The 15,925-nt window shown below is 48.2% G+C and overlaps 4 protein-coding genes across 4 annotated transcripts; 2 read left to right on the plus strand and 2 right to left on the minus strand.

Annotated features, from left to right (window-relative positions):
* Positions 1-399: 399 nt before the first annotated feature.
* Positions 400-3,326, minus strand: EDB82DRAFT_519334 (uncharacterized protein; the record flags this gene model as incomplete). The annotated part of the gene is made up of 5 exons (XM_025731941.2): positions 400-1,449; positions 1,502-1,665; positions 1,718-1,758; positions 2,904-3,212; positions 3,283-3,326. The coding sequence occupies 5 exons, from the start codon at positions 3,324-3,326 to the stop codon at positions 400-402; spliced, it is 1,608 nt and encodes a 535-aa protein (XP_025590916.2).
* An 896-nt stretch (positions 3,327-4,222) lies between these two features.
* EDB82DRAFT_483173 (rab-GTPase-TBC domain-containing protein) lies at positions 4,223-6,785 on the plus strand. Its single transcript, XM_065608206.1, has 7 exons — positions 4,223-4,391; positions 4,477-4,498; positions 4,567-4,576; positions 4,642-4,788; positions 4,847-5,295; positions 5,352-6,235; positions 6,289-6,785. The coding sequence occupies exons 1-7, from the start codon at positions 4,350-4,352 to the stop codon at positions 6,544-6,546; spliced, it is 1,812 nt and encodes a 603-aa protein (XP_065465338.1). The 5' UTR covers positions 4,223-4,349; the 3' UTR covers positions 6,547-6,785.
* Positions 6,786-6,965: 180 nt separating this feature from the next.
* On the minus strand, positions 6,966-9,246 carry EDB82DRAFT_11451 (uncharacterized protein). Its single transcript, XM_025731938.2, has one exon. The coding sequence runs from the start codon at positions 9,018-9,020 to the stop codon at positions 7,164-7,166; it is 1,857 nt and encodes a 618-aa protein (XP_025590913.1). The 5' UTR covers positions 9,021-9,246; the 3' UTR covers positions 6,966-7,163.
* Positions 9,247-12,054: 2,808 nt separating this feature from the next.
* On the plus strand, positions 12,055-13,192 carry EDB82DRAFT_11498 (uncharacterized protein). The gene is made up of 4 exons (XM_025731937.2): positions 12,055-12,242; positions 12,348-12,522; positions 12,614-12,928; positions 12,983-13,192. The coding sequence occupies exons 1-4, from the start codon at positions 12,200-12,202 to the stop codon at positions 13,116-13,118; spliced, it is 669 nt and encodes a 222-aa protein (XP_025590912.1). The 5' UTR covers positions 12,055-12,199; the 3' UTR covers positions 13,119-13,192.
* The last annotated feature ends 2,733 nt before the right edge of the window (positions 13,193-15,925 follow it).

The raw sequence follows: 15,925 nt of genomic DNA on the forward strand, positions 1-15,925 counted from the left end.
AGCACTCTCACTACCTAACATTCCGGACACTTGACATGAGACTTTCAGGCATGGCCATATTGATATGTGTATATGTTGATGTATATATATATATAAATGGTGGTCATAGATCACACGCGTTCACAGCGAGAGTTCTTTAGCTGGTTTGACTCCTGATTAATGTAATGCTAAAGCTGGATAAACGACCTCCCCATCTACTCCTTATATCAGCCGTACCATCGGAAAGCCGCCCATGATTAAATCAAACGAGGAACAAAAAGAGTATAGTGCAAATGTGAGGCCATTCCGCCATGGTATACATGGCTGAGAATATCTGATAACCTCGAGGCAATCCTGACAGCGTCAAGGATCCTATAGCCTTGATGGCTCCAGTCCTGTAAACCGACTCCGTCCTGAAGTCTATCGCGAGTAGGGGTGAAATCCGCGGTTTCCACCTCGTCCGCCACCACGGTAGTTGGCGCCTGGTTTACCAGCGTTCTTGGGGCCGGTGGGTGCATTGGCTGGTGGTGCATGTTGAGGGTCAGAGCTTCCACCAACGCTGCCAGCGCGGTTGTTGGGCTGGGGGACATCGTCATACATGCCCTCCCATGAAGTTGGAGCTCCGCCGCCGCCTCCCATGTTGTAGCCTCCATGTCCTCCATGGCCGCCGCCGTAACCTCCGCGACCTCCACGGCGACCTCCTTGAGGCTGTTGCTGTTGGTATTGGTTAAAGTTGCCGTTGTCATATCCTCGGCCGGCACCACCGTTGGCTGATGCAGTGGGGCTGGCACTGCCGGAGCCAGCGTCTTGACCGCCTTGCTGACCCTGTTGCTGCATCATCTGTTGCATCTGCTGTTGCATCTGCTGCGCCATTTGAGGATTCATGTTCTGCATCATGTTTTGACCGTTGGCGCCGCCTCCCCGGCCGCCCATCATTTGTTGCTGCATTTGTTGCATCTGCATCATGTTCTGCCACACGGCTGGGTTCATGGGCATTCCTCGGCTCATGGCCATCTGGGACTGCATCATGGTGAAGTACTGCTGCATGCGTTGGAAGTACTGGGCCATGACTTGAGGTGTCATGCCATTGTTGTTGCCCATCTGTTGGCCCATAGAGCCTTGGTTCGACTGGTCGCCATCCTTTCTGAACTTGCCGCGTCGCGAGGCCTCCTCTTCTTCTCGGAGGTTGCCTCTTGGCTGTGCCTTCTTAACCTCGATAGGCTTTCCGTGGATCTCCAGTGGCACGTTGATGCAGGCATCGACACCAGCTTCATTCTCAAACGTGACAAAGCCGAACCCTCGTGGCCGGCCGGTATCTTTATCCATCATAAGGGTCGCGTCCACGACACGGCCGAACTGGGCAAAGTATTCCTTGAACTCCTGGTCGGTCGTTTCCTGGCTGACACCACCAACAAAAATCTTGCTTGTCTTTTCTTGTTCATCTCGGGGAATGGCCCGCTTGGGATCGATCTGCGACGTTGTTAGCTGCCAGAACGGAAGGATAAGCTGAAGCTCTACTCACAATCTTGCCATCGAGGAAATGCTCCTTGACCATCACGATGTTGACGGTCTTGGCATCTTTGAATGTGAGAAAACCGAATCCTCGCGATCGTCCTGTGCTGCTGTCTCTCATGACAGTGCATTCAACTACCTCGCCGAATTGAGAGAAGTAGTCTCTTAGAGATTCTGTTGGTCGTCATTAGTACAAGACTTGTTGCGTTGTATCTGCATGACTTACGGTCGGTAGTTTCCCAGTTAAGACCACCAATGAACATTTTACTAAACAAACATGTCAGTATCTCTGCGATTTTCAAGTACAAAGTTTATGCATTGCAAGACATCAAGGCAGCTGTTTAACACAATCGTGCTGGGCCTGGCACAGGGGTGTATCCAAGCTGAAGGCGAAGTGGCTTGCTTAGACATATCCGGAAATTGGCGAATAATCAAGGGTCTTGCTGAGTTGGGATTGTGACCTCGAGTTTAACAAAGCTGACAGGTCTAAGTCCAGTACCCGATACAACGACAAAAAACCTGGTGACCCTGGCTTTCATCGTTGAAATCTGGCAAATACTTTGCATCCGCAACAAACAATCTGTGGAAGTTTGCAGGGCAATACGGGTGCATGCAGAGAATGTTAAGTCCCAGTAGAAGAGAGTCGCCTGGTCGGTTTGTTGTAGTTGGCGGCAGAGAACTGCAAGATCCCTGTTTGTGGATGCAGAATGGGCCAACTTAACAAGGGCGATTGTTGACAAAAAGTTGATCATGGACCGCCAAAGATGGTCGAAGGAACGGCGCAGACATTGCAACGAGAGATGCCAGATCAGCTTGGTCGAATATTTTTTCGTCTTGTGCTATCGTCTTGACTGTCCTCTGTCTCATGCTAGGTACTGGCCTCGAGCGCTATTCGCTGCGAATCTCGCTATAGCATCCGGGAGTGTTTACCACTCCCGTTGGCTCAAAGATTTCTGCGACTGAGGGCTATGGAAGACTCAAGTAGTAGTGTCTTTCGTCTGGTCTAGTGCCGGATGATTCTTCTTGGGAGTATCCACAGGGCGAATCCCATACTGATATCGACAGCCTCCTCTTCCTCTCATTGCTCTAGAGAGCAGCCGAAAAACTCGTCTTAACTGGTCATAGCTCTTGGTCCCCATTACTCTTGGCTGAGATTATAGCAAATCCTCCGTTTTGAATCTTTGCAGTATAATGTCTCTGATGGCAGAACCTTCTTCTCTCAATTTGACCGCGACCCTCTCTAGCCAGCCACCGTCCGAGATGCATGCAAAGCTAAATCGAGAGCCACTATTACATGGCAACCATGTTGCCATCACGATTCAAGGCGGTGGAAACACAGCGAAGTGCAAAATTTGTCCCAGGGCATGCTTAAGGGATAGAAATCACGAAGTGCAGGAATGGCATAGACTTACCCATCTTCTTTGGCACTTGCCTTGTGAACCGTTCCATAGGGAGGTGTTTGAGCATCGTCATGCATGCCAGACTGGCCTGTGTGACTGCCATAGCCTCCCCCTCCGCCAAGATTGAAATCAACATCATCATCATCGTCATCTTGATCTTGAGTCATATGTTCATCACCCCCTGCGTCTTGAGGTTGATATGTAGAATTGTGGTCGTCGTTGTCGTGGGTGTTAGTAGGAGGTTGCACCTCTGGGGCAGGGGGAGCTGCAGGAGCTGCAACAGGGGCAGGCGCAGGCTTTGGGGCATCGTTATCGTCGTAGCTATTGAAGAGTCAGCATCTTTGAGATTTGCTGGGCGCATTTTGTAGCGTCATATGTAGCCAAAGCTTACAGGTCGGCGAAGAGATCGTCCTCAAAGTTCTCTGGCTCGGTCATGGTGATGGTTGAGATGCGTCGCGTGGTCCTGAGAAACAGAGAACGGGAAGATGCGCAAAAGATGCGCGCTGCGTGTTAAGTGTAGATCGAAATGAGTCACTGTCGTGTGGGAAGAAAAAGAGAGGGAACAAGACGTGATGCACGAGATTGGGAATAGAAATTGATTGATCAAAAAAAGAGGATTCAACGAGAAAGATGGAAGAGGAGGCGACTGAATGAACCATGAAGGTAACTTCGTCGACTGGCGGAGCTAAAGGTAAACTACATTTTTGACTAAGCACAACGACGACCAATCAGATGCGGGCGCATCGAGCAAGCAAACGACCGGTGCCAGAGTAAAAACACTTGGACCTCTGAATAATTAAAGAGATACTCATTTTTTACAGTAATTGACATTGTGTCACTACATCATTTCTCATCATGACAATCTATAATCGTTGGGCGTGATTTAATAATTGATTACAACTCTCCTGAAATTCCCATCCTATAGTTCATGTTATAAGCAAGGCCCATGAAAGTGGACACAGCGCAATCATTCACATAATTTAGCATTATTATTGAGGCCCCTTTTCTTTTCCGAATTAAACGCCTTTCAAATTTGTAAATGTAGCTTATGTTGTTGATCTGGCTCCAACTACCATTATGCAGTGCTGATGTTGTTATCAAAGAATTAAGCGCAGATCTATCCTGGATCTGTAGTATTGAGGCCACGGACGGGCTGGCGCTGGCAAGTAGCCCGCCGGACGCGGGCAGGGTTATGGGTGATTTAGCGGACAACCCCACTATGCACCCGCTGTTGTTCAAGCTGTGGTAGCGCTGTTTGCGGGGTGATCTCGTGGTCGAGCCAGGGCAGCCTAATTAAGCCCGTTCCTTATTGTTCATCGATCCATCGACTACCTATGTCAATCCAACCAACCTACTGACTTTCCTGCACTTTACAACATCATAGCGTCGCGTTGCATCGCAGCATGTAAAAGAAGTCCCAGGCCTCTTGTTAACGGCCTCGCTTCTCGTCATCGAACCATGTGGTCATCTTCTGGAAGCGGCAAGAAGCCCGCGCAATCTGTAAGTACTGACTATCACCGTCGAAGCTCTCATGGCTCACGAGACTCGACGTAATGGCCACCCGCCTTTGCTAACAGCCCCACTGCCGCAGGAGATGGTCCAAGTTGGTATGTTCAGAAGGGAGCTTAAAATATGACGACTTTTTGCTAATACAAGCTCAATTGCTGTTGAATAGATCGGTCAGAGTATGTATTATTTGTCCTGGCCTTTCGCATTATATGAGTTCGCCTGCTGAAGCTTGTCCAACTAGTTCCGCATCACCTTTCTGGAGACCGCCACCACGAGACAGTCTTAGCTCGACATCAAAGAGAAATGTCACGTCACCTGCAGGCCATGGATCTGGTCTCATTGTTGGCGCTGCATATTCCCATGCTGATATGCTGAAATTCGACTCTTTGTAAGTGGGATTGTTGTGATCATGAGAGGGACAATAGTCGCTGACGTCGATTTACTAGGAACTCCAACTCCTCTCGCCCTAGAACACCTCCCTCCTCCTCTTCAGCTAAGATTCGAATCCAAGAAGCCTCTCCCCCGTCAAGGGCGACCCCAGGCAAGAGCGGTTCCCCTCCCTACAAGAGCTACATCAACTTCCTATCCAACACGAACGATGACTGGAAAGCGGACGAAGACGAGATGATGGGTTATGAGGACGATGATGGTGATGACTTCGGTTTGCCTAGCCTGTCTAATACGAAGAGAAGGACGCGGCGCATTGCTACACAGAACAGGGCCGAGTCGAGTACATTATCGCCATCAACTGAGGGGCCCTCTTCCAATGCCCTCCTGACAAGACGATATTCTAATAGCGCTGATATCGCTATCGAGCGACCTGCGCCCACTTACCCCATGCCCAAGAAGAGCGAAGGCAAGATACTTCGACCGCAATACAAGGAAATTCTCAAAGGTTTGCCCGCCGCACTTCAACGCGCTTCTCGCATGGTACTGACAATGGACAAAAAGACCCCGCCAATGCTCTACACCTCATCAACTACCCTACTGTACCAGCCAACGCCACACCTAAAGAAACCGATGCCATCAATTCTCGAATCACGCGTATAAATAAGTTCAAAAAGCTCCTGCAAGCTTCGACAATCTCGTTGCCCGACTTGAGACAACTCGCCTGGTCTGGTGTGCCGCAGGAGGTTCGCGCCATCACCTGGCAACTACTGCTGAGTTATCTTCCGGCGAATAGCGAGCGCCGGGTTGCTACTTTGGAAAGGAAACGCAAAGAATATTTGGACGGTGTTCGCCAGGCATTCGAAAGAGGAGGAGGCCCTACAACCACATCAGCAAATACAGCCTCCACAGGCCGAACCCGAGGCCTGGATGAGGCCATCTGGCACCAAATCAGCATCGACGTACCTCGTACCAACCCACATATTGAGCTGTACAGCTACGAAGCAACACAACGGTCACTTGAGCGCATTCTATATCTGTGGGCTGTGCGACACCCAGCAAGCGGCTATGTTCAGGGTATCAACGACCTTGTAACGCCGTTCTGGCAAGTGTTTCTTGGCATTTATATCGGAGATCCTGATATTGAATCAGGAATGGACCCGGGACAACTTCCCAAGTCTGTATTGGACGCAGTCGAAGCCGATTCTTTCTGGTGTCTTACAAAGCTGCTCGATGGCATTCAGGACCACTACATCGTGGCGCAACCAGGTATTCAACGACAGGTTACTGCGCTGCGCGACTTGACAGCGCGCATAGATGCCAACTTGTCCAAGCATTTGGAGCAAGAGGGCATCGAGTTCATTCAGTTCAGTTTCCGTTGGATGAACTGTCTCTTGATGCGAGAATTCAGTGTCAAAAACACCATTCGGATGTGGGACACTTATTTGGTTTGTCACCCCCTTTGTTAACAAAGACTTGAGAAAACTAATCAATCTACCAGGCCGAAGAACAGGGCTTTTCCGAATTCCATTTGTACGTGTGTGCGGCCTTTCTTGTGAAATGGTCCGATAAGCTCCTCGACATGGATTTCCAGGAGATCATGATGTTTCTTCAGAGCCTTCCCACCAAGGGCTGGACGGAAAAGGACATTGAGCTGCTCTTGAGCGAAGCCTTCATTTGGCAAAGCCTTTTCAAAGGATCGGCAGCGCACCTGAAGGGTCAACCTGCTCGAGAACCAGTGACGAATTTACAGCTATGAGAAGAAAAGGTGAAATCTTGACCATGGCATGGAAGCTTGAATATGCATATTGCAATACTGTTCGGCGTTGGTTCATCATGGGCGTGGCGCGATGAAGTGTTCTTGGTACAATGTAATGACCGAGCATATATATTATATATACAGTAATGTGGATGAAATGACGACCGACAAGCTGCCGCGATTCTGGTTCTTACTTTGTATGGCGTTCTCCGTGCATCCATCCATAGCTTAAAGACATGTTAATCGTGACAAGACTTGGTATTGTGTTTTATTTATTATCATGGCGAATTAGCCTAACATTTTACATTCGAGAACCAAAAACGAGAGGATCCCTTCTGTTTTGTCTCTTTTTCATTTTCTTTCGATGGACCAATCTTGTTGGTTTCGAGGTATCCTTAGTTATGTGACTTTTATCTCCCGACACACGTATGCCTCTTATCGATGAAGTGCTTGAGCGTATTATATGCCCTCCACATTATGTCAAACATCCGCTCTTCTATAGGCAAATAATCCAAATCCGGAACGCCAGGCCGTGAATATTAGTTATATACATTCGCACCAGGGACCATCCTATCCTGCAGAGGACCAGGTGGTGTAGTAAACAAGTACTGTTGATCTTAGTATGAGTACCGCCGTATAGAGTCCTTCCTAGGTTCCACAAGATCTCTTATAAACCCTAGTTTCTCGCGGTCTTCATCACACACACGAGCCCACTCGAGCAACAAACGCCAAGTATAGAGGCGCATGTCTTCACGACGCAGGACTTGGCTCGCCCAGTCTCTACCCTTCTCTGCAATGAATCGGGCTGCGGTATCTCCACCAGCTTCTTCATCGGTAAAGAATTCGAGGATAGGGTAGAGGTCCTGGAAAGTATTGTCAAAGGGCACAAAATGAACCCATGGAGTAAGACGATCGTCATGCCATTCGGCATAGATCGTAGCTTTAAGAGGCATACTCGAAGAGCGCAGAAACCCTCGGAAGCGGGCGCTGAATGAGTTGCCATCGGTATCGGGGAGAAACTTGAATGCGTACTGCTCTTTCATAGGCATATGCTTGAGTTCGCGATAGTAAGGAGCAAACTGCTCGCAGCCAACCTTTTCGCATAGAAGTCGCTTGAAGCCGCAGTCAGATATCTCCTTCAACCACTTGCCAAGGGTATTGGTAGTGCGATGAGTGCTGTTGTAGTGGTCTGGGTCTGGTAGTTGGAAAGTTTTCGGTTTCACGCCTTCATGCTCGACACTGTCGACATATGAACCGTTTAGCATCTGCATAAGACGGTGACGATGGAAGCGGTGCCAAACGTCAGCCCTCGGCTCACCACCAGACGCATCGCCCCTCCACACGATACCTGTCTTCTTGGCATGCCATGCTGGGCCCATCTTGTCTCCTCCAGAGTAAAACTCATCAGCCGTGAGATACATGGCACCAGGAATCAAAATCTCGTTGTTCATTGGGAGCTTGGATCCGCCGAACAATGGGATCAATTCGGTAGAAGTTGACAAGCTAAGGGGTGCAACAAAACTCCCGTGCATCTGACGCAGATGTGGCTGTTGGCAAGGATCTTGGGAGGCGGTCCAATTCTTGATATACCCTCTGTACGCATATTCGGGGCTCCAGTTCGATGGGTACTCGACAGGAGCTTTAAAGTCTGAGACTTGTTGGACATTGCGCGACGGAGCGTTAGGGTCACACGTCACACGCGCAAGCTCCCAGTAGTTTGCTGAACTATTGTACCAGTAAGGGTCGTACGGCTGAGGTTTTTCATCGTCGAGTTTGGAAAGGCTTTTGAACTTTGTAAAAACTTCCCTCATAGGAGCTATGCGTCGGTTGTCGCGCTCTTGTTCGACGAGCTTCGACAAGTCTTCGAAGGGGACCAGGAGCCGGGGTTCGTCCATATAGTTGATTGGCATGTCGACGTCAGGTAAATCCTCTGCGAACTCCTTGACAAGATCGGTCCATAACGTTAGCCATGGCACACGCTCCGTTGTGTCACCAACGCCGGTAGCCTCGCCGTTGCGAACTTTGACAACCCAGTGCCAAGCAGATGCGCGCCTAGCAAGCGTATGAGCGTCGAGCGCCCAGTAAGGAGCCAAGTCCTTGTATATGCGATCGAAATAGTCCTCCACAATAATGCTCTTTGAAGCAATAGCAGCCTCGACCCATTTATCGAAACCCGGTGGGGGGTGCCGTCCTCGGCGAGAGCGATAGCGCTCAGCGGCGTCATATAGATCGTAGCTTCGTTTTGAGAGAAGGTTCTCATGACGAGCGCGGGCATCGGCCATGAGCTTCTTAATTGGATGTTTTGGGCCCAAAGTGACGGGGCCTTTCGGTTCGGTGACATCCCAGCCTTGACTGCTGGTCCATAATATGTAATTGGTGATCGCGAAACATATAAGAAATAGGGTACTGAGATAGCGGAAGACTAATCGAGAAGGCCAATTCGATAGCCATTGTTTGAACCCAGGCCACATCATGGTCACGGTTATGATGATGGAAGGTGACGAAGGCGGCGGAGGAGTCGGAGATTTATGCGCGCCTCGGGAGAGTGGGCGAACGAAGCATCGATGAATGACCGTAAGCTCAAAGAGCAATGTAAAAGGGCATTATTGAGCGAGATATTCCTTGGATATGCGCCGGAGAGGAGACGTTCGAGGTTGGTCTCGGTAGGGATTCGGCGGGTCGTAGTGGATATCGTAGCAGCGACGCAAAGAAAGGCCGGAGTAGGATAGGGCAGAGAAATTTTTAGATAGAAGACAAAGAAGAGAAAAACAAGAAAATGGTATGATTACTAAAGTAAAGTGAAAAGCGACAAAGTTGAGATGAGATTGTGGTGTTGAGAACAGTCAAGTGGAACAGGAAGGAGTTCCTTGACGAGTACCTGCCCTGCCCTGTCGAGTCGAGGTGGGAAGTGGAAATGGCCGGGAAGTCAAGACCTGGCTCTCTGGCCCTTTAGTGGAGGGGAGGAGGCGTTGTAGCGTGGAGAAGTCACACTTGAAGATTGAATTTGCGGGCCACATGCGAGTGTATGAACTTGCAAGGGGAAGGAGCAGACAGATTTTACTAACAAGAAGGCGCTCTTGACTGAATTCGAATGAGACATCTATTTTAAAAGAAGGAATTCATAACTCGCGACAGCAGTTGCACCAAGTGAAGATACGTAATCAGCATCCATTCTAATGGAGTAGCAGAAATATCCAGGCCATTCGCGGAAAGACTACCTGAAGTCTGGAAGCTAAAGATTAGCTTGAAATCCTTTGGTTGGTTACCTTGTGAGGTTCGGTCTTATGGAGATGTATTATGCTGGGGTACGGCTTACTTCAGGGGAGTCGTGCTGAGAAGGACTCGGAGTTAGAACTTGTTTTTATGGGTAGTTGGATTTTAATTCGGCATTATATATGATATGTGGTTTATTTTCTGTAAACTTGTTTGATTTGCTGCATCTGAGTGTGTTCCAAGGTTGCACCACCCATCCCCAAAAACCACCCACTTGCCGTTGGAGGTTACGAAGCAGCAAAATGCAGCTAGAAAGGGGGAACAGGTCTCAGAACGGCAACTACTGCTCTGCCCGCATCCAGACCTTAGCGGGGTGGCTTGGCATCTTGTTAGTGATTATAAGCTGAGTTGGTCCACCGATCTGATGGGGTTGGAATGCTATTTATGTCACTAGAGACTATCTGTCCTTGACAACTCTGATTCTTTTAATGCCGTAGTTTTAGTTGTCAGTCAAACAATTGTTTGGTTCTCGAATAACATCATCTTAAACTCGGCATTTTAAAGACTGCAGGGCTCTGTATGCATATCAAAAACTAGCTGCGTCTAGCCTCGCGTTGGCGCCCCGTGGCTGACTTTTATCCATTTGCTACAGAAAGTGACATGACATTACTGACAGTTTGTGAAGGTAACCACAAATGTCTTTCATTTTTGATAGAAACAACCACGATCCCTGCATAAACCGGTTATTAAATCCGAAAGCGTGACTTGAAGTCCTCATCCAGGGGTCAAGGCATTTGATTTTTAATTAATATCGATATAAACCATCCGCGGTCATTACGGTCGACCGCGAATAGCACAGAGTCGCTTACCACATCCCCGTTCATTGAATCCTTGATCAATGGCCAAAGCGAGAGACAACCGAGACTACAAGCATTTTACAGTATGAAACCGAGTTAGAGCAAGATCAGCGAACCCCCAAGGCCTGGTCAAACATAATCATTCAATTGGCGATTTCTTAACCAACAGCGACCCTACGAAAATATCTGTGTATAACCGACCTGTGATTGAAGCTGCAGCTAATTATCCCCGGTTCCGAAGTGAACCACCGCCAAAACCCTGCAGCCTAGTAGTTTGTACCTGTCGCCCTGTCAGTAACCTAAATCAACTCATTTACAAACACTAACAAAGCATATCGTATGTGTTTCTTGCAGGGGGATCAGAGCCAACCAGGCTTTGACTTTAACGGCTTCAAATGAAGCTAGTCAATTAACTGCCCCTTTTCTGTAAGGGGCCGTGAACTCTGGGGAAGATCTACAAGATCACGTTAGTTAACGTGTCGTTCTGGGAATAAACGTGTTTGTAGAGATAACCATAAAGCCAAGCGCGAAGCACCTGCCGCCGGAATACACCAGACTGTTGTGAAGTGATGTGTGCTTGATACCCTGTCCTAGTAGGTGAGCTTTCAATTAGATTCGATACTCAACCTGAACATCTTTAATGCGAAATAAGACGTCTGAGATTGGGTTAATTGTCGAATAAGGGCAAATTAGTGTGAGAAGCCTCTTTATTTTTTTCCAATTGCTTAACCACGCTTCAATATTAACAGTCACGATAGTTCTGTTAGCCCGGTTATTAACCCTGTCTGTAAACTCTTTTCGATACCGAAATGGATGTTGAGAAACATGACATTCCAAGAATTTGATTGGTTATGAGAAAGTATGTAGAATTGCATATTGCACAGTCCCCAGGCCATTGGAGAACAATGTTCAAGAGCACTAGAATGATATATTTTATGCCATTTAGACCAGGCCTTATGCTGTTTACCTATTTCTTGCGGACTGAGCATCTATTCCGGACTAATCTACACTACTACATCTGCAATTGAGGACCCTGATCCATGAAGTTTGGATCTAGAAGATATTCGCCACTAGATTCAAATGATTTGAAGCTAGGAAAACCCTCCAATTGGAAATTTGTTGTCTACTGGCAGACTCACTGTCTAAAGGCAATATGAACGTCATGGATTTTGAGAGTAGAGACTTTTGAACCCCGTGATGATTTAGTGTAAGGTGAATCACTCTTTAGGAGGCTCAAAAAAGAAAATTCTCAATCCAATTGTTCTCGAATTTTTAATCCTTTACAATTCAAGACTTCCTCCTGATCATTTATCTTGGGATTCATTCTCTTAAAGTCGAGGTTATCACCAAAACCATCCCCACACCCCGGCTAATCCACGGGCCTCTATCCAAGCACCACTAGCCAATCAGAATCGCCTTATTCCTCTTCGGCAAGCAAAGAGGCGAATCATCCAAAACGTCAACCAAGAAAGCTTCGCTCCGCCAACGCTGTCGACTACGCCCGCGCCAATCTCCCCTTCTCGTCACCTCTGATATCGTGCGATCGAGGAAATCTCGTCTGCCGAATCATTCTATCACCCAAGATGCTTTCCTCTACGCGATCCGCGGCCTCAATGGCCCTCCGAGGTGGGTGCTCTCGACAGCTCCGGCCAGGCGGGTTTTTATAACTCGAACTTCGAATATGGCCATCGCAATGTCAACATGCCTCGCTAACGATGCTCGATACTCTAGCTAAGCCTACGACTGCCATCATTCCCTTCCGAACCGCTGTTGCCGCCTTCACGACCAACTCTCGCCGCGATGCGAGCGCCCTCCAGACCCAATCAACCACTGGTGTAGGCAACGTTCGCCGAGAGGTTCCTCTGCCCAGCGAGATTCCTCCCAAGGGCGCTCTTCAATACGCTCTGTATGTACATACGCCAAAAATCCTGGGCGCAGCTCGACAAAAACCGCCGTCCGGTACCGGTTCATGATGAGGCTAACTCATACACTCATAGTACCACACTTGATGCTGTTACCAACTGGGCTCGTCAGTCCTCCCTCTGGCCTATGACCTTCGGTCTGGCCTGCTGTGCCGTCGAAATGATGCATCTCTCCACACCACGTTACGATCAGGATCGTCTCGGTATCATTTTCCGTGCCTCGCCCCGACAGTCCGATGTTATGATTGTTGCAGGCACTCTTACCAACAAGATGGCTCCTGCTCTCCGACAGGTCTACGATCAAATGCCTGAGCCTCGATGGGTTATTTCCATGGGTTCTTGTGCTAACGGTGGTGGTTACTACCACTACAGCTACGCCGTCGTCCGAGGGTAAGTTCCCTATCATCCTGCCATCTTATAGACCTCAACTGACCCCCCCCGGAGATGTGATAGAGTGGTTCCAGTGGACGTGTACGTACCGGGCTGCCCTCCTACAAGTGAGGCTCTCATGTATGGAATCTTCCAACTTCAGCGAAAGATGCGACAAACTCGCATCGCGAGACAGTGGATCCGGAAGTAAGGAATAGGCCAAAGAACACGATGAGAGCCTACAGTTGAAATACAGGCATTCAAATCATGTAGGAAACGGGTTACAATGGTTGGAAAGGAAGTTATGGGGAGAAACAAGGTTCATTGACGAACTGATAAGGTAGATATATCACCTTTGTTAAGATTTATAAATTAGTTTTCTTTTCTCAAACGACATAAAAAAAGAAGCAAAGAAACCTTGTGCATAATTATATTTGCAGGTCTTCGTCGTTCTGTTGACCTTTGTAGTTGGGCTGTCCGAATAGGGGCTGGGCATTACGAGCTCATGGTAGTCTCTAATTCACAATGCACAGACCCAAACGAGTTTTGTGATTGACATGAGCTCTCCAAAATGATTGAGATTATGTGTTACGCTACTGTACTGTGAGTATACATGATGAGTTGCAGCATTTGTTGCGTGAACAGTGAACTTACTGTCGACAGGTGACTTGGATGGGTGATACCACAGAATTCACATGAGTTAGAGGAATCATATCTGGCGATGCACTATTGATATTCATAAGAGAAAATAAGCAGTGACCCCAGCAGTGTTACCCCAGAGGTGTAAAGGAAGTCAAAACAGTAGAGTAGATATAGTGTAACAAGACCACAAGGCTACACTATTTTCCCCATATGATATGGCAATGTGACTAACAGCAAGTCAATACATTAGTTGCAACTAGGTTTAATGAATTAAATTGGTTACATGCGACAGACATGTTGAAAGTGGACTGCCTCTCATCACCATGGCCATTCTGACAATGTTGGCTACATGAGCCTAGCTAGCTATTAACATCAACTGAATGAGAAATATGATTATACTCACTCAAACCTGGATTGGTTCGGCTATCAGACAAGGAGGAATCCTGATTGCCATATCTTCCCGTCCCTGAGCCCGGCCCGGTTGACCCTTTTATGGAAACATCCTCTCTCACTGCCTGCTTCAGTGCCATGTGATATTGGCGCATTCTCCCACGTTCATGGCCAATTTATACACAATTGGTATTATTCTACAACATGATGTGACAGTTTATTGTTACTTTGCGCTGGTGATGATGTCAAAGAGAATGGCCCCCAAAGTAGGGAACCATCTCTGCCAATACCATCTAACCTTCTCCATTGATATTATTCAGCCAACGAAGGCACAAGCTATAGGGCATAGGGTCCCCGCAACAGAGAAGTTGATCTCCTTAGTTTTGGGGTCTAATAATAAATAGTCTAGGAAGTCTAGTCTAAATAGCATAAACTATCCTCCTACTGTCATCTCTTATGCTCCTAGAGGCCAATCTCCCTGATTTCATGAGGACTTCTTACCATCTCAAAACCTATCATAGAAACCTTCCGAGCTGCCATTTTTCACTCATCTAAAACAAATATCTGCATCGACCTGGGCGCCTACCTGAAGATGGAGTACAACACCCTGAATATAATCCAGCACCGTGATATTGGCGATACAAATCTGTACGACAAGGCTTTTCTCGACACGTTGGGATTAGTATTGCTCCATGGAAGGATACGAGAGTTATCAGAAGAGGGAACCCATACATTTGGCGACCGATGCGCCAGGGAGGAGCTACTTATCTAGTAGTCAGTCTCGACATTCGGCGAAGACGCCTTGTGCTTGGAAAAGGCGAGGTAGTAGATTATCTCACCTTGAATGAAGCAAAAGGTCGACGAACGACAATGTAGCTGCTACCGATGAAAACAACATCCGCGTTGTCCTTGCCACTATCTGCAAAGCTATATGTTAGAGAACTCCGTTGCTCTTCGGGTAGTTGACCCCTCCCTGTCTCATATCAAACGGCGATGGGAGGTACCCCTATTATCAACAGAATGTCTGCCACCGACACGAGCAATATAGAACTCCGACTGTTAACTCGCTGAATAACACGCCGATGCTTGAGGCATACTATCTGCGCTGCAAGCCAACTTATGGCAGACTTCCTCCACCATTACTATTTCTGATCGTTTATGCTGCATATACATCGCCCCCGATCTCACGGCTTGCATGAGATACCCATTCCTTCGTCCAGCTGCCTCTTTCGAGTACGAGCCGGGTTGTTGATCCACTCAGGGTGCCTTCGTTTAAAAGTCTCCTTGCAGAGACAGCACCTGCACAAGGTGCCTTTCGTGGACTGTGATGCGAAGAAGGGCTCAACTGTCAAAAGGAAGGATAAGGGTCGAAAACAGTGGGTCAATTTATGCTATACTAAACTAAATACTCTAAAGTTCTTAGCCTGTTTAGTTTAATCTTATAAGCCTGACCGTAGTCTATCCGTTGAGAGATAGAGAGAGAGTATGCGTGCATGCGTTGTCCACCAGCTACCTTCTGGGGGCAGTCGGTCTTGATGTGCCCTTTCTCGTGGCAGTGACTGCAGATCTTCTCCGACTTGGGGTTTCGGGATCGTTTGCTGGATCCAGCAATGTCATCGCTAGCACCGCGCTTGCGAGGGATCTAGGTTGGGAGGAGGATTGTTCTCTTGCTTGGGGGAACCAGTGAGAGGCATCTCCTGGGCCATGAACTCAGCGAGTGCAGCGTCGAACTTGAACAGGGGTAGGGGACTTGGGGGCATCGACCATGGTCGAGTCACCATCAGTAGGCTTGGGGGAGCTAGGCTTAGAAAAGATATAATGGTAGGTCAGGCAGGGCAGACAGACTGGGAAAATGTGCTGGGTCTGCTGTTGTTATAGTAGTCGTTGATTCACCCGCTCAAGGTCATCGCCAGGGTGGGCAACCTCCTCAGAGCCAAGGGGAGCATCCTGGACAGGCACAGTGAAGAGGTCGGCAGCCTCCGTGGG

Source organism: Fusarium venenatum (assembly GCF_020744135.1).
Source record: "Fusarium venenatum strain MPI-CAGE-CH-0201 chromosome Unknown EDB82scaffold_1, whole genome shotgun sequence".
NCBI lineage: Eukaryota > Fungi > Ascomycota > Sordariomycetes > Hypocreales > Nectriaceae > Fusarium > Fusarium venenatum.